This window comes from Schistocerca americana, chromosome 2 (genome assembly GCF_021461395.2).
Source record: "Schistocerca americana isolate TAMUIC-IGC-003095 chromosome 2, iqSchAmer2.1, whole genome shotgun sequence".
In the NCBI taxonomy this organism is placed as follows: domain Eukaryota; kingdom Metazoa; phylum Arthropoda; class Insecta; order Orthoptera; family Acrididae; genus Schistocerca; species Schistocerca americana.
In genome coordinates this window covers 77687819-77710954 of record NC_060120.1, presented here as the reverse complement: position 1 = coordinate 77710954, position 23136 = coordinate 77687819, and the positions used below count along the sequence as shown (strand labels likewise).

General features: G+C 40.7%; 1 protein-coding gene across 1 annotated transcript in view; it reads right to left on the bottom strand.

Annotated features, from left to right (window-relative positions):
• Positions 1-1843: 1843 nt before the first annotated feature.
• LOC124593791 overlaps positions 1844-23136 on the bottom strand; it is an 84138-nt gene continuing 62845 nt past the window's right edge. Inside the window, exon 2 of the mRNA XM_047132140.1 lies at positions 1844-2037. Within this exon, the coding sequence (XP_046988096.1) occupies positions 1844-2037 (194 nt within the window). The remainder of the gene's footprint in view (positions 2038-23136) is intronic.

The following is a 23136-nucleotide window of genomic DNA, read 5'->3' as shown; positions in this document are numbered from 1 at the left end:
CGAATTTTTCTTTTGTTTCCTTTACTGCTTGCTCAATATACAGATTGAACAACATTGGGGAGAGGCTACAACCCCGTCTTACTCCCTTCCCAACCACTGCTTCCCTTTCATGTCCCTCGACTCTTATAACTGCCATCTGGTTTCTGTACAAACTGTAAATAGGCTTTCGCTCCCTGTATTTTACCCCTGCCACCTTTAGAATTTGAAAGAGAGTATTCCAGCCAACATTGTCAAAAGCTTTCTCTAAGTCTACAAATGCTAGAAACGTAGGTTTGCCTTTCCTTAATCTTTCTTCTAAGATAAGTCGTAAGGTCAGTATTGCCTCACGTGTTCCAGTGTTTCTACGGAATCCAAACTGATCTTCCCCGAGGTTGGCTTCTACTAGTTTTTCCATTCATCTGTAAAGAATTCGTGTTAGTATTTTGCAGCTGTGACTTATTAAGCTGATAGTTCGGTAATTTTCACATCTGTCAACACCTGCTTTCTTCGGGATTGGAATTATTATATTCTTCTTGAAGTCTGAGGGTATTTCGCCTGTTTCATACATCTTGCTCACCAGATGGTAGAGTTTTGTCAGGACTGGCTCTCCCACGGCCGTCAGTAGTTCCAATGGAATATTGTCTACTCCGGGGGCCTTGTTTCGACTCAGGTCTTTCAGTGCTCTGTCAAACTCTTCACGCAGTATCATATCTCCCATTTCATCTTCATCTACATCCTCTTCCATTTCCATAATATTGTCCTCAAAAACATATTCAGGTGAAAAGTCGTAAGATTAAATAAAGAAAATCAACAATGTAACACTGGAATTTGCTTAATTTTTTAGCTCTTCCAGGAGCTCCTCGACAGAATAGAAGGTGAGCCATGAGGAAACTCTTCAGTTTAGACTTAAAAGAGTTTGGGCTACTGCTAAGATTTTTGAGTTCTTGTGGTAGCTTATTGAAAATGGATGCTGCAGAATACTGCACTGCTTTCTGCACAAGAGTCAAGGAAGTGCATTCCACATGCAGATTGGATTTCTGCCTAGTATTAACTGAGTGAAAGCTGCTAACTCTTGGGAGTAGGCTAATATTGTTAACAACAAACGACATTAAAGAAAATATATACTGTGAGGGCAATGTCAGAATTCCCAGACTATTGAATAGGGGTCAACAAGAGGTTCTCGAACTTACACCACATATAGCTCGAACAGCCCGTTTTTGAGCCAAAAATACCCTTTTTGAATCAGAAGAATTACCCCAAAAAATAATACCATACGACATAAGCGTATGAAAATATTCGAAGTAGACTAGTTTTCGTGTTGAACTGTCACTTATTTCAGATACTGTTCTAATGGTAAGTAAAGCAGCATTTAGTTTCTGAACAAGATCCTGGACATGGGCTTTCCACAACAGCTTACTATCTATCCGAACGCCTTGTGGACTATTTCTTAATGTCGGCTGGCTGTTTGCCTATGGAGCCTGGACTTCTATTATGGCCACAAAAGCAAGAATAAAAATTAAAATTTTCTTTGGTCACAACACAGTGTGTTGACAACCGCACCTACTGCGTGGGTCGCTGTGAAACAAGTAGGATATTGTAAAGAACCGCTTACGGCAGCTGTAAGTGTTGCTGCAAAAGGGCCCGACTTAAAAGCTAAGGCGCGCGCCGGGTGCTCGGAGAAGTCTTGACCTCCGCTTCGTGAGCTGGATTGCCTGCCGCGGGCGGCGGCGTTACGGTGTTTACCGGCGTGGCTCATTACGGCGGGGCCGGTGGGGGGCGGCGGGGGCGGTGGGGGCGGTGTTGACGCGGCAATTAGCGGCCGTCCAGGCCCGGCAAGCGCGCCGCTAAGACGCCGCCGCACCAATTAAGGAGGCGGCGCGCTGACGTCACGCCCGGTGACGAGCTGTCGCAGCGGCCGTCGCATCGGGCACGGGCGGGCTGCGGGCTGCGAGCCGCTCGCTGCGCCGGCGGCGACTCGCCGGCTCAGCCGCCCGGCCGGTGAATGGGCGGAGCGCGCGCCATTGTGCGCCGCCGTTCGCCCCGCTGGATTCCGCATTTCTGCTCCCGGAAATCGACCGAGGCTTTTAATCACCAGCTACCTTCCCGCGAGCGCCCGAGTGCCAAATAAAACGGCAGCTTCTGGAATCGAAACGGGTTTTACGGCGTGCGAGCGCGTAGCTGCACCACCCTGCCGTAGCAGTGCTTTCTCCAGTATTCCTGTTCTTTTACCACGAAGGATATGTAAATGACTGCAACAATAATAATTTTTGTATAAATAAAAATGGATTCGCCATTTGATTTTTATTATTGTAGGGTTCCGTACACTAATACACAAAAATGGAACTACATTACTGGCCATTGCCTGGTTAAACGTTGTTGTCATGCCTCGTGTAAGGAGGAGAAACGCGTACCATCACGTTTACGACTTTGATAAAGGTCGGATTGTAACCTATCGCGATTGCGATTCAAAATGTACTAAATTTTAGGTTAAAATGGTTCAAATGGCTCTGAGCACTATGGGACTTAACATCTGAGGTCATCAGTCCCCTAGAACTTAGAACTACTTAAACCTAACTAACCTAAGGACATCACACATATCCATGCCCGGGGCAGGATTCTAACCGGCGACCTTAGCGGTCGCGCGGTTCCAGATTGTAGTGCCGAGAACGTCTCGGCCACTCCGACCGGCTATATACTGTCCCAGTGGTTTCGATAATACTTATAAAAACAGTAGTACTAACAAAAATTTATGTTACGTTGACACAGATATATTTACTTTCAATATCAATGGTCTCGTTAACATGGCCACTATATAAAACAAAAATTAAATCATTTCACAATCTCCTACAATCACGCAGTACAATCTCCATGCCAACTATTGCATTGAACGCTAGAGCTGATTGCTACAACGTAAAAGTACAACGAAGTAAAACAAATTACAACAGCTTACCACTGGAAGTCTCTGTCTTGCAACAGCATTGGTGGTTTCATGCGAAAGGCAGTGGTACTTAAAAACAAAACAAAAAACAAAAAAATTCTAAAATTGTGGTTTCAAGCAGAAACTACTGAACCTCAAAAGATTAAGACCTCTTCTTCTCAGGAGTGGCAGTACGTGTCAAGCTGAAATTTCTGTTACATACTCGTACTACGGTGTACTCCCCCTTGGCGGTGTGAAACATTTAAGCTTTTATGTCGACGCAGTCGAAAGATACCGCCATTTGGATCACTTGTTTCGATACTTGCAAACTCACCCATCCGCGGTTCTAGGCGCGCAGTCCGGAACCGCGCGACTGCTACGGTCGCAGGTTCGAATCCTGCCTCGGGCATGGATGTGTGTGATGTCCTTAGGTTAGTTAGGTTTAAGTAGTTCTAAGTTCTAGGGGACTGATGACCACAGCTGTTAAGTCCCATAGTGCTCAGAGCCATTTTTGAACTCACTCATCAAAATCTATAGGGCACTTGTGGTTGGAACGGAATAATGAAATTCGACAAGAAGGAATGTTTCACAGCACAGGTGAAGAAAAACTCAGAAAAATGTTAATATGTAATTACGCTACAAAAAATATCTTTTGCCATTTGTTGAGCATATGTGTGTCTGTCCGTCTGTTAAAACCCCTTTGTCTCACGAAAGGGTACAGGTATCATGTTAAAATTAAGGTCAGGTACCCAACGTCTACCGTCCTTTGGCGGTGTAAAGTGTTTACCTTTCTAAGTCAAAGCATTCAAAACATAGCGGCATTTATACCACATATTTCGATACTCGTTAACTCGTGCATCAAGATCTACAGTGTAATTCCCGTTGTCTTGCACTCATACAATTTGGAGAGTAGCAAGTCACAGTAAGAGTAAAGGAAAAAACCTTAAAATGTTAATTCGAGATTATAACAAATAAAATATACTTTGCCATTTATTGTCCCTCTGTCTGTCTGCTTGTCCTTTGTTAAGACCCTATGTGTCACATATTTTGATACAAACTCAATAGAAAAACCTACAGATGAAATATCTAGACCATTGGTGGTCGGTCTGGCCCCTCCCGCCAACTAGGACATTATTCCAGTTTGCATGCTGGGCGGGAGGCAGCAGTGGTTTCAAAAACATTTTCATCAGGTTTTCATCAAATTTTGACGTAAGAGACCTGGTAAGTATCTATTATAAGCTTTAGCTTGCCTTAACTGTGCTTCATACATTTTATAAAGTAAAGCTGCGTCCCTTCTTTATAAATCACCATTACTGTGAAACTGCCGCGCGGTTCGAGGCTCATTGCCACGGCTCGAGCGACTCCCCCCGTCGGAGGTTCGAGTCCTCCCTCGGGCATGTGTGTGTGTGTTGTCCTTAGCGTAAGTTAGTTTAAGTTAGATTCAGTAGTGTGTAAGCCTAGGGACCGATGACCTCTACAGTTTGGTCCCATAGGAACTTACCACAAATTTCCAAAATTTACTGTGAAACCGGTGAGCAGTTAGAAAATTTTGCTATTAAGAGAGATACTAAAGTGGGACGTGGGTGTAAAGGGTGGCCACACCTGATCTATACATATTATAGGGGTGGGGGTGGGGGGGGGATAGGGGTGGGGGTGGTTTAGCGGTAGTCCAGAGGCGTTGGAATCGAATTTCGGCTGGACTACGGATTTTTCAGTCTTCGTTTTAGCCTAGCCTCCACCTCTCGACGTTATAAAGAGTAGTCAGAAACAACGTGTGGTTCGGGTTCAACGTTGAGCTGTAGCTCCACTTTCCCCACTTCGATAAATGGTGTAGGTTAGGGGCACGCAAACCACCGAAGAGGCGTCAAATTGAGTCTTGTGCCTGGCTGTTGAGCCAAGCGAAACCATTCAAATGGTTCAAATGGCTCTGAGCACTATGGGACTTAACTTCTGAGGTCATCAGTCCCCTAGAACTTAGTACTACTTAAACCTAACTAACCTAAGGACATCACACACATCAATGCCCGAGGCAGGATTCGAATCTGCGACCGTAGCGGTCGCGCAATTACAGACTGTAGCGCCTGGAACCGCTCGGCCACTCCGGCCGGCCCGCGAATCCATTATTATATTCTATACACAGAATTAAGAGTGCACCGAAAACTCAGAGCGTGAGTCCTACTCGCGTTTGTTTGGTTTTTTCTTCTGGATGCACTATTGCCATTTCGGCTTAGTAGCATTTTCAAGTGATTGTACTCATTTTAGTTTTAATAAAGTATTACATCACAATTTATGACATGAAAAATGTATCCAGCCCTCCTCAATTAACGTTATAGAGGATAATAAGGCAAAAGGGTGGACGCTGTTAATTTTCAACACTTTACACCGTATAATAGGAGTATGTTCCCCATAGGAAAGAAAAAAATTAAAAAAATAAAAAGAAAGCAGCCAAGGGTTTACAAGTGATAGGCGTATCACGAAAGTCTTAACGTGTTTGCCCTCTATCTACAAATGCCATTTAATAAAAGAATAAATAACTCGTTTCCTAGCCATAAACCCTTGGCAACCAGTAAAGTTCTCGTAACGCCTATACTGTTACCAATAACGCTACTGAAGACCTAACTACTATATACTTTCCTTGTGATGTCATACAGAATTATTTGGATCCTTGGGTAAAATATTGGCAGCCTACTAGATCATAATACTTCCATTTCGTCTAACAAAGTGCCGTTAGTGTCATTAACACGACGATTCCTGTAAGATGAAATAATGAATACGATGTTGTTGAAGTGTACTACGACATACAATTCAACTAATTTGGAAATGATATTAATGGTATGCCACCTGTAACGCCGTAAATGCATATTCTCCTATTTCCATCTATTGTACTATAATTTGTTTTCATTATTTTTGCTACCTGAATATATGATATTTCTGTGTCTTCACATATTGTAATTGTTTTACTATTTGTATATATATATATATTTATGCATTTATGTCGATGTATAATTGGTTTGTTGTGTAAAGATTATTTGTATTTTTACGCTGGGTCTTGCCTAGGGAAAACTGCTATCGAACGATTACATCGATAGGTCGTGTGAAGAATCAAAGTGTGTAGGATCTTTGGTAGTGTTAACTCTGCCGCGTGGAGCGCGGGCAGAACGGTGGGAGTCTGGCGGGAGTAGCGAGTGGAGCAGGTGTTGTGTGACGCTCCCGCGAGTTGCCGCGCTTTCGGGGTTTGGCAGCATGTAATTGCGCTCGACTCGCGATGTTAGTTTCTGACATGGTGTCGCGGACGGGAAGCATTAGCTGGCGCACATCAAGAGCCCGTTTCGCCTGGTGACCTTGTCGAGAAGAAGGCGCGCCAACATCCAGCTTCTGCAACAGCGACGGCCGACAATGAGTGACTGTCGCCACCTCCTCGATCGACGGCTTCAAACCTTCAATCAACCAACAAGGAAGACTAAAAGCACGTAAAGTTTCAGAACTGTATGGCAGACCTCAGCTTTTCAAATTGTTCCATTTGCCTCGCAAAATTACAGCAACTTAGCATGAACCTTTGTTGCTCATTGTCCCAATTGCATTGCCAAGCAGGGTCCCTTCCTTTTCCGAAATGAACCCGAGTGTCGTTGAAATTCAAACGCCAGCATTAAAATAATATAATTAGATTTCACTGCTTTAATTTCAAAGTTCAGTAGCTGGCTACAATATTTAGGTTACACGAGCACAAATTTAGAGTGCGAGTTTTGTTAGCATATTTTAGCTTACCTGTGACTGCAGCTCAGCTTGGTACGTACTAAATTTTACTATTGTTAATAGTTCAGAATCATTTAATTCAAGTTCAAAGTTAAATCTCTTGTTTCTAAATTGCGTAGAGTCAAGTTGCTTTTGAAATGATTGTTGAGGTAGTCCAAGACTAACCGTATTTTACTGGATTTCGATGTGCTTCAGAAAGAAAGCTCACTATTAACTTCAGTCACTAAATTAACTTTCGATTTTCCGGTTTTATTAATTCTTTTGCTAAATTAAGTCAGAGTGTAGCGAAATTTATTACTTCTGACAAACTTTCAGTTTTCACACTACACGTGTCAACCTTCAGTTGCCACGCTTCTAGTGTTAATTATATGTGTAATAACCTTTCTTTTTCAGTTACTATAGTAATTGTCCTTAGGACTGGCGACCGTGATTTCCCCCAAATCTCAAATATCTAATTACCGCTAGTTAATTGTTAACGTGACGGCCGCACATTTACTTTCTTTATTATCTTTACCCCTTTTCAAAATTAATTTCCACCAGTTTCATTTGCATTTTTCCTTTCATTAAGATGTAACCCTTTCCTCCCTCTTTACCGATAGATTAACTTCGGTGACGATTGCTTTTCCCAAATTTCCATTAGGTACACGCGGTTTAATTTTTCACTGTCTTTAAGGTCGATAAGTGAGGGGGGAGGTTACACGTGGCGACCTGGTGACAGGACAATCTTCAAATTTGAGGTTGTTCTGGACACGAATTTTGCATTGTGCAAATCTCGTAACAAAGTACTGGTTACGAAATGGTCGATACGTCAGCGAGAATATTCGTGTGAGGAATCCTAATTAGAGTTGAGATTTGGCAGTTATATTGAAAATTATTAAAATGAGTGAAGGCAACAATTGCCAAAATTTGGTAGACTTGGATACGGAACAATCGATCGAACAGTGGGAAACGCGCACCGCGGTACCCATTGTTCAGGGGCAGGCGGCTAGCATGAAAGACGCGACCGGCGAAACGCAACAAAGAGCAGAAATGGAATTCCAAACTTTAGAAAATGTTTCGGAATCAGAAGTGAAAATCAAATCTGAATCCCTTGATGACGAATACGGGGGGACAATTAAAGAGGAAGCTGCTACGGAAGTAAAACCGGTAGTTTCCGGGAATTTAACTGATTTATTGAACGTTTTGATTAACGAAATCAAGAGTCAATCGGTCAAGCAAGAAGCTCAGTCTGAAAAATTTGAACGGATGCTAGACAATCAGAACAAAGCTATTAACGTTGTTAACAACAATGTTGGAGTTGTTAACACAAAAGTTGATAAAATCAAAGAAGATATTGTTGTAATTAATACCGAAATCGGTAATCTTAAACAGGAAATGATAGGCGTTCAGGCGGAAATTGCGAGCATAAATACTCGTTTTTATTCCGAAATTAGCAGAATCGAGAAAAGTGTAGGAGAATCAGTTGCTCCGATCATCGAGAATAAGGTGACGGAACAAATTCAATTAGTGAAAAAAGAGGATCAAAAGAAGGTGGAAACTTTAAAGGCTTTAGTATCCGAAGTAGATACCAAAGTGACGAAGCAGGCTAATACCTGCGAAGAGAAAAAGAGGGAAGTGGAAACGCTTGCGACAACCACTTGCCAAGTGATTACGAGGGTGTCGGAATTAGAAAGGAAACTTGAAGAAAAACAGAGCTATGTGCCAATCTATGCACATAGTTCGGAATTGTTGACGAAAGAGGAGCGGTTCGACCCCTTGAAAAAAGGCGGTATACACGCGACGGATTTCATTAAGAATTGTGAAAGAGTTTTACCCAGATCATGGACTAATGAGAGAAAAATTAATGCGATTATTGATGTGTTGGCTGGTGATGCCAAGCGTTGGGGCTTAAACCTCAACATTACGAACCTGACTTTTGACGAATTTAAAAATTTGTTTCTGGCTGAATACTGGTCAGAGCAAAAACAGCAAAGAGTCTGGCGCGAATTTGTCGTATCGAGGCCTTTCGATATGAATTCGCGCGGTTCGATGAAGGAGTTTTGTGAGGGCTGGATCCGCAAGTTGGAATATTTGCGTGACCGCCGCTCGGAATCCGAAATAGTCTGGGAACTCTACAAGAAGCTTCCAGATGATACAAAACGATACGTAGGAAGCAATTACAGGACAATCAATGATTTCCTGGAAAGAGTGGAGGACGAGGACAATTGGCGCAATAATCGCGACAGTGGCAGAGGCCGTGGTAACAACAACGGGTACCACAGCAACCACAACAACGATAACCACGGGAATAATGCATACCGCAACCATGGCAGCAATAACAATAATGGTTCGGACCGTAATAACAATCGGTACAATGCAAATAATAACAGGAATGACGGAAACCAGTATCACACTAACGTGATACGGGCTTCACAGAATAGTAATAACGCCAGAGGGTGTGATCAGCCGCCTCAGCAGCATCCGGGGAGCGTATCTGCTGGGACGAGACAGGGAAACCATTAGCCGCGCCGGTGAGGGGCCGACCGGGCGTGGAGAAATTTTGGCGGCCCAATAACAGTAGAAAACTCAGGTGTCGTCGTTATGAAAATTCCGTATGGAATAATCAACGGCGGGAGAGTGTGCCAGTGTTAAGAGAAAGGAGTGCGCCCACAAGTAGTAGATCAGCTGTATACACGGCAGTAGAAGGTACATTCACTGTCTGTGAGAACAATTTAAGTAGTGTTCCGGAAATCGATTATAAGGTGCCAGCTGTAATACCCACAGCGGAACTGGAGATTGAGTTTAAGAATGATTCGCAATTGTTGAGAGAAGATCAGATGTCGGATAACACGTTCGTCGTTGAGCGAGGGGATGCAGAGAGGGATGAGGTCTGGTTAAGGCAGTTCGGTCGCTTATACGACGAACTAAGAGATTATAGGGGCCTGTACGGGAGAAGCATTTATGGAGAGCGCGGGCAGAATTTGCCGCGTCTCGTCCCACAGGAAGATAGTATTTGTGAAGTGATGGAAAGTTCTGGCCCTAACCGGCAGACTTTACCAGAAATAGTTGATGTTAATGGGGAGCACGAGCAAGATTCGTCGTGTTTCGTCCCGCAGGAGTTAGATGTTGAAGTAGTAACGGAAAGTTCTGGCCCTAACCGGCAGACTTTACCGAAAGTTATAGTGATAGAAGTAGCCGACCCGTCCGACGCAAACCTCCAGTTTAAACGTTGCGAGAGTATTAAGGAGAAAGATTACGAAAATTTTAGTGATAGCCGGACACGATTGGTAGAAAACCACGTAGATTACAGTGTGTATGAGGTTAGAGCTGACGTTATACGGTCAGACGATAGCAGTGTGGGTTGCGCAGATCCAGAGAAAGTAATTTCAGATGCTACTGGGCACATTTCTCCAGGTAGATTGGCAGATGAGATCAATCTGACTAAAGAGGAATCAACGAAGGTGACAATTAGTGAATTGATAGCAATGCAACACTCACTAGTTGACGAGTTACAGGAAAAGGTTTCGGTATTGGAGGCGAAGCTACAGACTAAGCCTCAGGACAGACGTGTTGAAATTAAAACTGTATGTGAACAGAGGCTGAAAAAGCCGCCAGATAAACCGGATTTAGGATCAAAGCCGGATGGTTTTTTCTGGAATGACCTGGATATAGACGAGGATTTACTGTGGGAAAATAAAGAAACAGTCGAGGACAAGTGTAGACAGATAGTAGTGTCTGTTAATATGCACGACCTACAACTAAACGTGTTGATTGACACCGGTGCAGAATTGAGTGCTGTATCTGGGAAAATATTTGAGTTACTGAAAGACAGACCTGGCATCGTAGTTATGCCAGTAACAGGAGTGAAAATTATCGGTGCTACTGGGAAGGCCAGTAAACCGGTCACAAAACAGATTTTTGTCAACTTCGAGATATGTGGGGCACGATTTGAACAAGAGTTTGTCGTCGTGCCAGACTTAACTACGGAAGTAATTATCGGGTTAGATTGGCTATTAAAGTACCGTGCAGTGATTAACTGCGAAAGCAAAACGTTGACATGTACGTCCCAAGATAAAACAATAGTAGTTAGTTTTGACGAGGCAGGAGACGGTGTGCATAGGCAATACCAGCCTATACACATTGTTAACTGGCCAGATGGTATTGACGTAGGTATGAATCTGAACTACTGTAATGTGAAGAATCTCGGCATTGACAATAATGTAGAAAGTGAATTGGAAAGTATTGTAGACGGTGTGTCAAACGTAACACACGAACAAAGACGAGGCCGACTTTCCCGTACCTATTGCCATCACAACCATAGGGCATGGGGCAAATATGTAGCAGTATTTGAGAGAATTATGAACACCTTGAGACATGAATCTACGGGATTTTCTCCAGAGGAAATCCTGCTGGGTGACAGAAGTACAAGTTTAGTGGAAGAGATAATCAAATTCCCCCACGGATTGACATTAGTATTGGTGTGAAAAAGGATCGTTTGCGAGAAGTAATGAAGCTAAAAGCCGATGCTCGCATACGTCGTCATGACACTAAAGCGCGTTTTGATTAATCAATTTAATTTTAATCAATTTAATCAGGTTCTAATCAACTGAAAAATCCAAGCTGCTAGTTTAAGTTTCAGCTGAGTCACAGTAGATTAAGGAAAGTAAATATGATTTTTTAAATAGCTGTAAGATTTCATAAATATGTGATTTACTAGTCATTGCCGATGTACTTAGACGCTGTTTTAAGTTTCAGGCTAGTACATGCGTGTGATGATGGACAGTGTTGAGTTATCCACTGTGACAGTGTTTATGGACTCCTTGAGATTACTCGGGAGTGAGTTTTACCGAAAGAATTCAGTGAAACGGACGTTCTGGAAATGCCGTTACAAGGGCGAGAGAGATCAAGCGTGCCGCACAGGCGGGCGCAACAATACTGGCGGGGCGGAACCGCTGTCGGCTCTTGTGCCGCTGTCGGCATTCTTTGTACTTGCGAGTACGGAAGGCGGAGTTGTTTTTCTTCCCGGACAGCTGATATGAAAGAATTCTGTTGTCAATATTTATGTTTTTTTCGATCTGATGTGTGTTATTTTCTTGTTTAGCGTTTAATGGACTCCCATGACGAGAATATTAATTACGAAAGGGTTATGTAAAAATGTGTATTCTATGTAATTAATTATTAATTTGCGTATTTTGATCTACCTGTTTTTATGACCATGTACTCTGATTAATTTTGTAAATAGTATTCCATTTCATGATAGTGTTACGGATTTTGACGATTTTGGAATAGCTAAACCATTTTCTATATCTTCTATGTATTTTAATATGTTGTCAACCTGTTTTATTTTGTGCAAGATGACAGAGTGGAATAAGATTAGGAGTGTCTCCACTCAATTATTATGGTCTAAAAATTGATTTATGCTTAATTAGACGAATGCTAAATTTTGTTGATGATTTGAGCATATACATTTCCGCTGTTCTTTTTTTGGGACATTTTCTGAGTCTGTTTACGTTACACGAACATCCTCAGACAATGTGGGGCACGTGTAACGCCGTAAATGCATATTCTCCTATTTCCATCTATTGTACTATAATTTGTTTTCATTATTTTTGCTACCTGAATATATGATATTTCTGTGTCTTCACATATTGTAATTGTTTTACTATTTGTATATATATATATATTTATGCATTTATGTCGATGTATAATTGGTTTGTTGTGTAAAGATTATTTGTATTTTTACGCTGGGTCTTGCCTAGGGAAAACTGCTATCGAACGATTACATCGATAGGTCGTGTGAAGAATCAAAGTGTGTAGGATCTTTGGTAGTGTTAACTCTGCCGCGTGGAGCGCGGGCAGAACGGTGGGAGTCTGGCGGGAGTAGCGAGTGGAGCAGGTGTTGTGTGACGCTCCCGCGAGTTGCCGCGCTTTCGGGGTTTGGCAGCATGTAATTGCGCTCGACTCGCGATGTTAGTTTCTGACATGGTGTCGCGGACGGGAAGCATTAGCTGGCGCACATCAAGAGCCCGTTTCGCCTGGTGACCTTGTCGAGAAGAAGGCGCGCCAACATCCAGCTTCTGCAACAGCGACGGCCGACAATGAGTGACTGTCGCCACCTCCTCGATCGACGGCTTCAAACCTTCAATCAACCAACAAGGAAGACTAAAAGCACGTAAAGTTTCAGAACTGTATGGCAGACCTCAGCTTTTCAAATTGTTCCATTTGCCTCGCAAAATTACAGCAACTTAGCATGAACCTTTGTTGCTCATTGTCCCAATTGCATTGCCAAGCAGGGTCCCTTCCTTTTCCGAAATGAACCCGAGTGTCGTTGAAATTCAAACGCCAGCATTAAAATAATATAATTAGATTTCACTGCTTTAATTTCAAAGTTCAGTAGCTGGCTACAATATTTAGGTTACACGAGCACAAATTTAGAGTGCGAGTTTTGTTAGCATATTTTAGCTTACCTGTGACTGCAGCTCAGCTTGGTACGTACTAAATTTTACTATTGTTAATAGTTCAGAATCATTTAATTCAAGTTCAAAGTTAAATCTCTTGTTTCTAAATTGCGTAGAGTCAAGTTGCTTTTGAAATGATTGTTGAGGTAGTCCAAGACTAACCGTATTTTACTGGATTTCGATGTGCTTCAGAAAGAAAGCTCACTATTAACTTCAGTCACTAAATTAACTTTCGATTTTCCGGTTTTATTAATTCTTTTGCTAAATTAAGTCAGAGTGTAGCGAAATTTATTACTTCTGACAAACTTTCAGTTTTCACACTACACGTGTCAACCTTCAGTTGCCACGCTTCTAGTGTTAATTATATGTGTAATAACCTTTCTTTTTCAGTTACTATAGTAATTGTCCTTAGGACTGGCGACCGTGATTTCCCCCAAATCTCAAATATCTAATTACCGCTAGTTAATTGTTAACGTGACGGCCGCACATTTACTTTCTTTATTATCTTTACCCCTTTTCAAAATTAATTTCCACCAGTTTCATTTGCATTTTTCCTTTCATTAAGATGTAACCCTTTCCTCCCTCTTTACCGATAGATTAACTTCGGTGACGATTGCTTTTCCCAAATTTCCATTAGGTACACGCGGTTTAATTTTTCACTGTCTTTAAGGTCGATAAGTGAGGGGGGAGGTTACACACCTACCGAAAGGTACGACCTTTCACTGTGGAGCCTGCTACGCTGTATTTATATATAATGCTGAAATATGTATGTTGCTTGCAAAATCACAAGACATTGCATTTAACGTGTCCTGAAGGGGATAAAATAACAGATAAATAGCGAAGGCATTAGACCATTGCCCATGAGCATATCCCCTAACAAATTAGGTTTTTTTCTTAAATGTAAATACATATAAAAGATATTAGTTGAGACGTTGCGTACACCTTATACACATCACTGTTTTATATTTACCCAAACCTCTCTGCATTGTGAGGGTAATTGTAGTTGTAATTTACACATATACAGCGAACACGATTTCTTGATGTCACCTCTATTCCTAGCGCTGGTCTACGTCTGTAACTATAATAATTTTTATGGTGCCTTCATTTTGCACATCAAGTGTATAAATATTCGTTTTATAAATTCAAACATACTTTTCCTTTTTTTTTCATTCTGGGCTAGAAGAAGTTTTGTCATAACTGCGGGACCACCTAGTCTTACGTCACTAGATAGCTAACATTTTTCAAAACTAAAGATCTGTAGTTTACACAATTCTAATTTTATTGAAGTTTGCTCGGCGAAGAAATATTATGGAAACTTGCTAGAGAACAATAAAAAATAGAAAAATATTAGCAACTTAGTGCTAGTTTCATTTAAAAATGTCATTTACGAAAGACGTGGAGTACAACCTAAAGACGATTTTACGAAGATCTCTTAAATGTATAGTGTCTCAGGCAACTTACAGATCACTCGTTTCCGAAAAAGATTTGTTTCATATTGCCCATTCTATATTACGAAATGATATTTGAGACCACCAGTGAGAAAACTACACGAAATACGAAATTTATGCCTCTGTTTCAAGAAGATCGAGACCAATAATATTAATCGTTGCCCCTGTGTCGAAGATCAGTGCTCGCGTTTTCCAAACCTTGCGCCTGTTCTCACTCAGCCTATAACAGAAGTAAAATAACTGTTTCAGTCATAAATTCAGTACATACTGTTTGCCAATACTAACTTTCTGTGCTACTACCTACGGCTTCTGCATACAGTAACAACCGGCTGTTGCATCATCTCCGTAGAGATCGTCTTTCAGTGCGAGAAAAGTAATGTGTAATGTCTCTGAGAGAATATTCAAAAAATAAATTAGTAAATAAGAAGTTGTCACTTGTTTATTCATCGTTAATAAGTAATACCGAATTCAAAACCCTGCCGTACAACATTTACAAATTTTAGTTGTGCTTTGCCTGTTGGATATGAATTAGTTACTATCCAAAAAGCGTCTAAGACATGAAACGCATACTTTCGCTGATTTGTCATGTTCTTGCTGCGGTCCTCAGCTCGAAGACTGTAATAACGTATTTCTTCAAGCTAGTCTATCCTGTGCTATCCTCTTCATCTGTGCAAAATAACTGGTCGTTACAGCTACTTGAACCTGCGTACATTAGTCGAGTCTTGCTCTACCTATACAATTTTTACTTCCCACACTCCTCTCGATTACCAAACTGACCTTCATTGGGCTTCTTGATGCTTCCTATGAACCTATCCTTCCTTGTACTCAAGCTGTGCCACACTTCTTCTTTTCCCCAGTTTCAGTTTTAGTCTATCTACCAATTTAATCTTCAGCATTCTTCCATAGCACCACAAAAGCAAAGCTTGTAGTTCTTTCTCTGTTCCGTTTGTCGTCCACGCTTCTCTTCCGTATAAAGTAAGTTTCCAGACAAATACCATACACCCAGAATATAAGTTTTAAAACTTAAATTTACATTAACTGCTAAAATGTTTCTCCTTTCCAGATACACGTGTTTTACTATTGACAGTCTGCATTTTATATTCTCTCTGCTTGGGCCATCGTTAGTTTTGCTATCTACACAGTAAAATTTGTCTACAACTTTTAGTGTCTCATTTCCTAACTAGAGCCCGTCGTCTTCTGTTCCAGTTGTTCAACAGTTCTGTTATTCAATACGCTATCCATTTCGTTCAGCAGTTCTCTACCGTCACTGATAGAATTAATTGCAACGGCAACGACAGACCTTAAAGTTTTTATTTCTTCTGCCTCAACATTATTTTCATTGCTGAATTTCTCTTTGATCTCCTTTGTTGTTTGTTCTATTTTCTGATTGAGTTTTAGATGAGACACGCTATAAGCCGGTCTCACTTCCTTCTTAACTAATGCCTCCCTTTCAGTTCCTAGATTCTTACAACTGATGTCTGGCTGTCACTCCCTCTGCTCTACCCATGATTAATTCAGAATTCCAAAGAGCGTAGCAATCTTAACTAAGTATCTTTTCGAATATTGTTCGTGAGAGAAAAGAGATCGATATTCAGCAGTGTTTACCAGCGCTGCATAGCGGGGCGCTCTTAGATGCGCTCTCTGCAGCCGTCATCATTTAATGGTGTGAAGATGATCTTACCAAGATCGAAACCGGTCACCCAATTAATAAATTTTAAATTTTAACAACCCTCATGCGATGTTAGACTGTTCTTTATTTAAAAAACGTTTACACTTAATTAAGTTCATGAAGACAATTCTCCCATAATTTGTTATGTTTTAGGATGAACTAATGTAGCAGTCAACGGAGGTAATTCATTAATTGCACATTCAGCTCTAGCAAATACAGTTTTTACATTAGTGTGCGTATTTTTCAGACGGTAACTCTACTATGCGGACACCGGCTACGTTCCTGAGGAGACAGCAGGGTGTCAAAATATTCAGAAGCTGCGGGTCTCCAGTCACTGCAAGCGCTCAATATGTCAAACAAAGGCAGCTTACCAGCGTTTGGGAGACTCACCAACAATCCTGTACAATCATTCTTATTTAAAAAGGTGAGCTGAGATACGTCCACAGAAAAAAACGACCTATTTAAAAACTATTTTGTTGAGGTGTAATTTTTCAGAATATTGTGGCGTACATGCCGAGAATAATATGAGTGAGAAGTGAGAAGTTTGTGACACAGTGTATAACGACTATCGAACACTTTAAGAAGGTTAAATACGTAGGCTTCCGCGGCCAGAGTCAGTTGACATAGAGGTTGTCTGAGTATCGTACCGCGTCATAATGTAAAAAAACCGTGGCGGAAACGTTGATTTCTCCAGAATAGTTTATTTACATTATGACGCGATACTATACTAAGAAAAACTTTATGTCAACTTTAAGAAGTTCATGTGATATAATTACACAGCCTTGGTTGATTCTTTTTCAGAACGATCTATTTCACTCATTGTATAATCCCGATCATCTTCAGGTTATCTGAATTAATGAAAAATCAAAAATTCACAAAAATACATACTACAGCTTAAAGTATTTTAGTGTGTGCGTAGGAAAAGGAATCGTATTTGCAAAGGGAACTATGTTAAATAATTATGATATAAATAAAGTGTACTGACGTTCCCGTAATGCCATCGTGTTGCGAAGAAAGGTGAGAAATATTTCTACCTCGCAACGTTCTCTGAATCTTATCCTATAAGCTCTCATCTAAAACTGTAATACTTGCCATAAGGCTACGATGACACTGCCTCACTAAGGAAAGTACATTTCCTTTTTTGTGAAAAAATGTCGTCTCTGTTAGGATTATCGAAACTGACTGCATTATGCAATTATGAGGAACGTGCAACAATCCGATATATTTTCTTTTTTATTCGGCTAGTACTGTCGTCACAACTTTTGTTACTACTTTGTGCATTCATTACGCTCGCCTCCATACATTTACTAAAACAATTTAGTTTGTTATATATTCTCAGTTCACTTCTTTGTCACGGCATTCATCATATTGATTCTCAGATTAGTAATAACTTTTGCGTATTTCCGTCTTTTCTGAACGTACATCATAATGAATAAAATTCAACAGATCTACATCTGAAATTCTTCTTCTACGGGAATTATTAGCTTTCTTTGTCGCAAGAAACTATAAATACGTTATTTGAATGAATTCACCGTATGTTAAGTATTGTATTATCTGTGTACATAACCCATACTGCAGAACGCCTGTACTTTATGTGCAGACTCTTTCGCCGGGCCCAACGCAAGAGGTACCCCAGACGGTGGAAAGATAGATTCATTTGCAAATGAAAGTGTTCTGCACTATTTTGTTACCTCGAAGTGGACGCTACATTTCGATGTTTTTGTAGTAATGCCATTTCTATATTAAATAGTAATTCTCATGTGGATTCGATCCATAGACGGCACGTGCATACATATGCATTCGACCATTTTTGTAATTTATGGCTATCGAGTGGCTGCATGGTCATAATCTTATTCCACTGTCACTACGTTTACGTACAACACATCTTCTGAAAGACGAAAGCCGAATTTCAGTAACCATTTTTCGGTGCCGTGTTTACATGTTAAGAGCTGAAGCAAATTTGCTAGCCCAGTTAAATATGGCGTCTGTAAATCGGTTGTTCAAGTTTCTCATTTAGTCACCACAATTGTTGTATCTGTTTGCGTAAATACTAGAGGTATATAGTTTCATTCTGAGTCTAATATTTCTGCTTCTCCTTCATTGCACAATGAGTCACTCCGTCCATATTAGCCGAATAGTTTGGAAACAAGACGTAATACGACAGCCCAAGCACGTATCAAAAACGATTGTGTCGTATATGGGATCCAAAATCGATTGTGAATGTGGAAAACCCGCAGCTAGAAACGGATTTCCAAAATAGATTTTGGAGTGTTTACGTGACCAACCAGAGGCGGTATTGGTAATTCGGTTTACGAAATCTGGTTTTGGAAGCGCGTGTAAACATAGAGGATAATTAACTAAGTCTGTGTTCCGCCCTGCGTTTCCTTCCGCTTTCTGAAAGAAGCCTTTGAGGGGTTTAAGTAATTAGAGTTTATAAGCTCAGAATACAGTATTCACCAATAAATGTATATTATAACCGGTGTACAGAAAAAAGCAGTAATTACTGTCAACTTTCTCTGAACATTTTAGATCTAACAAATAAGAGGCCCGTGAATGAACACGAACATATTCTTAAGATGTGCAAGTTATGTGATTTGCATTTTAAGAAAGAACGCTTGTCGGAAATGTACGATAGCTGTGACGGCTTCAAATTGTTTTTGTTAAGAAATATCGGAATTAATAATTTTTCCGGTGAGGTTTTAGAAGACGGAAAGTTCGTAAAGTCTCTAATGATCTAACTGTCAAATTCATACGTTTACCAGCTGCACAGTAGCTACGTGCTGGCAGAAGTATACCGAACGAAAATATTTAAACACATCAAATGGTACAAAAATGTTTATCCAGACAGAAAATTATTCGAGCAACATTTGGAAATACAAAATCCCTCAAATGCTTACTTAGCACCCTGTTAAATAGAACATTGTAAAGATTAAGTCTTTATTAGCTTTTCATTCAGCCTAAAAGGGCGATGAAAAGTAAGAAGCTACTGAAAGACGTCAATACGACCCGCCCTTTCACGCGGTAAAGATCGTGTCTTAGAGATTTAAAATGTTTGACTCCTCCTTCCGGTTTCGTACACATATTTTTCTTAAGACGACTGCGCAGTTGAGAGTTCCCTATGCGCAGACAACCCGCTTATCATTCTGCCGACAGCATCACACTATTTGTATCATATGGAAAGAACCATTTCGAATTATGGTCGTGATAGATCTATTTCGTTTCTAAACACTCGCTACAGATTTTGATAGTAACAAATATCCAATAAGATTTTCTCAAAGCAACGACGAAATCTCTTGGGGACACTTAGGAGCCGCTTCACAATATAGTATGAAATGCTAGAGTCAGTGCTGGATGCAAAATGGGCTCTACGAAATCTAGCAAGCTAACCACCTGGGGTGATAGGAAGGCGGTTAGTTTGTATTTTTAATCCTTCCGCTTACCGAAACGTGAAATTTTTCATATTTATCACATATTTCTGAAATACGATTGCGAGTAAATTGGGATGGGGGTATTGTAGATACAATACGGAATATGGGTTTCACCCATAGAAACGTATTAGCCGTTAGCAGTTAACTTGTGGCTCATTGACCATCGGCACAAGTTTACAAAAATCTGTTTCTAATTTCAATAAAGGAATTAGGTATTATTTACTACGGTTCCTGAACGTATTTACCGATTTTTGATGAGCTAAATCTATGGACAATATTTACCTGTATTGTAAATTTTTTGTGAATTTTTTGTCGAAATAAAGTGTTTGTAACCGGTAAACGTTTCCGAATTGCTCATAATCCTCTTTTCTGAACACTCTTCCTTTGAAGCTCTTGCCATAATTGTACCGGAACGAACAGAAATGAGAATTTAAGGAGAGACTGAAATTTAAGTGTCACGCGTCAAGACAATTTCCTATGAATTCATGCTTACATATTTCCAGATTACATTAATAACAGTTGAACGAATTTAGGTGGAATGCTAAATGTAGATTAAATTTCAGTACTGCTAGTACCATTATGTCAAGTATTTTACTAATATTATTCCCGGAATCATTATCACTGATTGGGACTTTACAAATCTTACAAGTTTATTCATCCTGCATCGTTGCATTTAATAAAATGCTCACGTATCACTGTTCCATAGCATTGATTTTCAGTAAAGCCCAACAGAAGACGTTTTCACAGTGCGGCATTGAATGTTTGCAGAATATGAGAAGAAAGAAGAGTTTCGTTTGGCATGCAGTTGGGTGAAATGTGTACTGTAGCTATCACAATTTGTGTATTGCGTCATGAAGCGCCAGTGAAAAGTTCCGTTGACCCGCGGTCACTGCGGCAGACATGAATTTCCAGAGGACAGCGTTTAATGATTAACTGTTTAGTCAAGGACAGATACGTTGGTACCACTACAACGAAATTAGCGTATTGACCCCAAAGTAGATTTTTTACCAGCACTCGTAAATCTATTATTTCTAGTAAAATGTTCAGCTATTTGGAAACTATCATTTCGCTGCTACCGTATTTTCTTTTTGTAGTTTCTGTGCATGTAACATAGCCTGCAATTATTGTCGTTCCAGTCACTATAGGCTAAGAACGAAGTTATGGACGTACTATTGATAAAGAGACATTGGCTTAATTCTCTTACACCTCTTATCCGTGCAGTTTCTTGGTTGCTCATAGGAAGATATGCTAATAAGAGACACAAAATTGTAACAATATCTTTACAAACAATCAAAACTGTAAAAAGAATGTAGAAGGAAAAAATTGGAAAAATTTACCAATTTGAATAGATAATAATATTCTCATATTGTACTATAATTTTGGACTGCTGTCTTCGATACGGAATATTATGACTTGGCTATTGTAGAGTAATAATCATTCAGACGTCTACAGGAAGCAATTCTCTTATTAGAAAATCAATGACAATCCAGGTATTATTTCCGAGAATGGAAAATGGTTACAGCATCGAATAGGAAACGTTAATTTCTCATTGTATTCAATGAATTGTTACAGAGAATATGTAATACAATATTAAAGAGTTATGTTAAATTGTCACAACCAAGCACTGATGCTATTAACTAGTAGTTTTGTGTTATTCGTCATATGATGTAAGATTCAGATGGAAGTAAAACAGTAATTGTTCTTATACGAACTATGTAACAAAAAACGAATGCGATACAGTGAAATGATAGTGTGGTGTCACCGCCAGACACCACACTTGCTAGGTGGTAGCCTTTAAATCGGCCGCGGTCCGTTAGTATACGTCGGACCCGCGTGTCGCCACTATCAGTGATTGCAGACCGAGCGCCGCCACACGGCAGGTCTAGAGAGACTTCCTAGCACTAGCCCAGTTGTACAACCGACTTTGGTAGCGATGGTTCACTGACAAAATACGCTCTCATTTGCCGAGATGATAGTTAACATAGCCTTCAGCTACGTCATTTGCTACGACCTAGCAACGCGCCAGTACCAGTTACTGTTGATACTGTATTCATGTACCGTCAAGAGCGACGCCCATCATTAATGGATTTAAGTTAAGTATTCCACCAGCTACGTCCGTTTTTCTAAATTCTGATTTCCTTGTCCTGTTACAGACCTCACGCCAGCCTGCTTGAGCAAAAACGCGTGCCTTTCGGCTTCCTCTAGTAGCCCGGTGTTGGCTCTCCTGCCAACCCACAACAGATAGTATACCTTCCACGAGAATCGCGGGCAGTAAGCGTCAGTACTAAAGTAAAATAATCTGTTTTCCCTGTGTTACCATGAAATTTCAGCTATTCTCTTTAATTGTGTTACATTACAGTCTAGGTAGTAGCTAAACAATGGATATCCGGTTTGTTTTCATGAAAATCGCCTGTGTTTGAACCTAAATTTATGTTCAAACAAAGCGATAAATATCTTACTTTTTATTTAGAGAGTTTTCCATTGAAGACGTTTTATAGACTAATACCTCGCAAAAAAGTGTACGTGTTAACTTTAAATTCAGTGCTTTTGAGAAAAGTGAAGAATGGAGAAGCACACATCGTTGGTTTCCGAGGAGCAATGCACCTGAGCTAAATCCAGACCTGGTGGGGAAGCTTAATCCTGTGGAAAGCGTTGTAGATAAAAAGAAACCTTTCAAATTTAGTGACTGCTTACTTCGAGTATTTATTTATATTATAAACAGACTCTGACAGTACCCAACATAAGTATGTGTAAAGTTAAATGCTTATGCTTGCTTTTGAGACGGACATCTTAATGTAGAAACGGCGGCTTCTAGGTTTTTTGTGACAAAATTTAAAAATACTGGAAATTTATAGAAGTATTTTGGCAAGTCGAGTACTGGTGTCAAAGCGGTAGGTCATCTTGTGCACTTGTTGGTCTCTTAGCTGTAGCTCGCCTTGTGCACGTGTTGGTTGCACAGGTTGCAGCCTGCTGGGGACGCTTTAAAGAGGCACTGTCGGCGGCTGGCAGGCGTCTTGAAGCGAGCAGCAAACAGCGGCGCCTGCAGGGTGGGGGTGGGTGGGACGAGAGGAGAGGCTAATGGATAATCGATAGCCTCAAGACACAGTTACACGCCGAGCGGCGGCCGGGCGTTCGCCCCTGCTGTTCGCCGATGGGTCACCCGTATCCTCCAGCACGCCTACTGGTAAACACGCCGCCCTCCATAAAGTGTTTACTCTCGGATTCATGTACGCTGCAAAAATGTTATTTATTAATCCGAAGCGATCGTGGAAACTGAATAGTGCCAATCGAATCAAATGCTAACATTTAATATTTAAACGGTGTTGGAAAGGTTAGCCGTTCTGCTGGTAACTCGAATGTTGCGGTTCCACTCCCTTCTCGGTCATCGACGCATACGTTCATCCTGAGGGCTGCTATATGATGCCGAACGTTTACCCATGGTGGCATCAGCACTTTGTTGTTGTTGTGGTCTTCAGTCCAGAGACTGGTTTGATTCAGCTCTCCA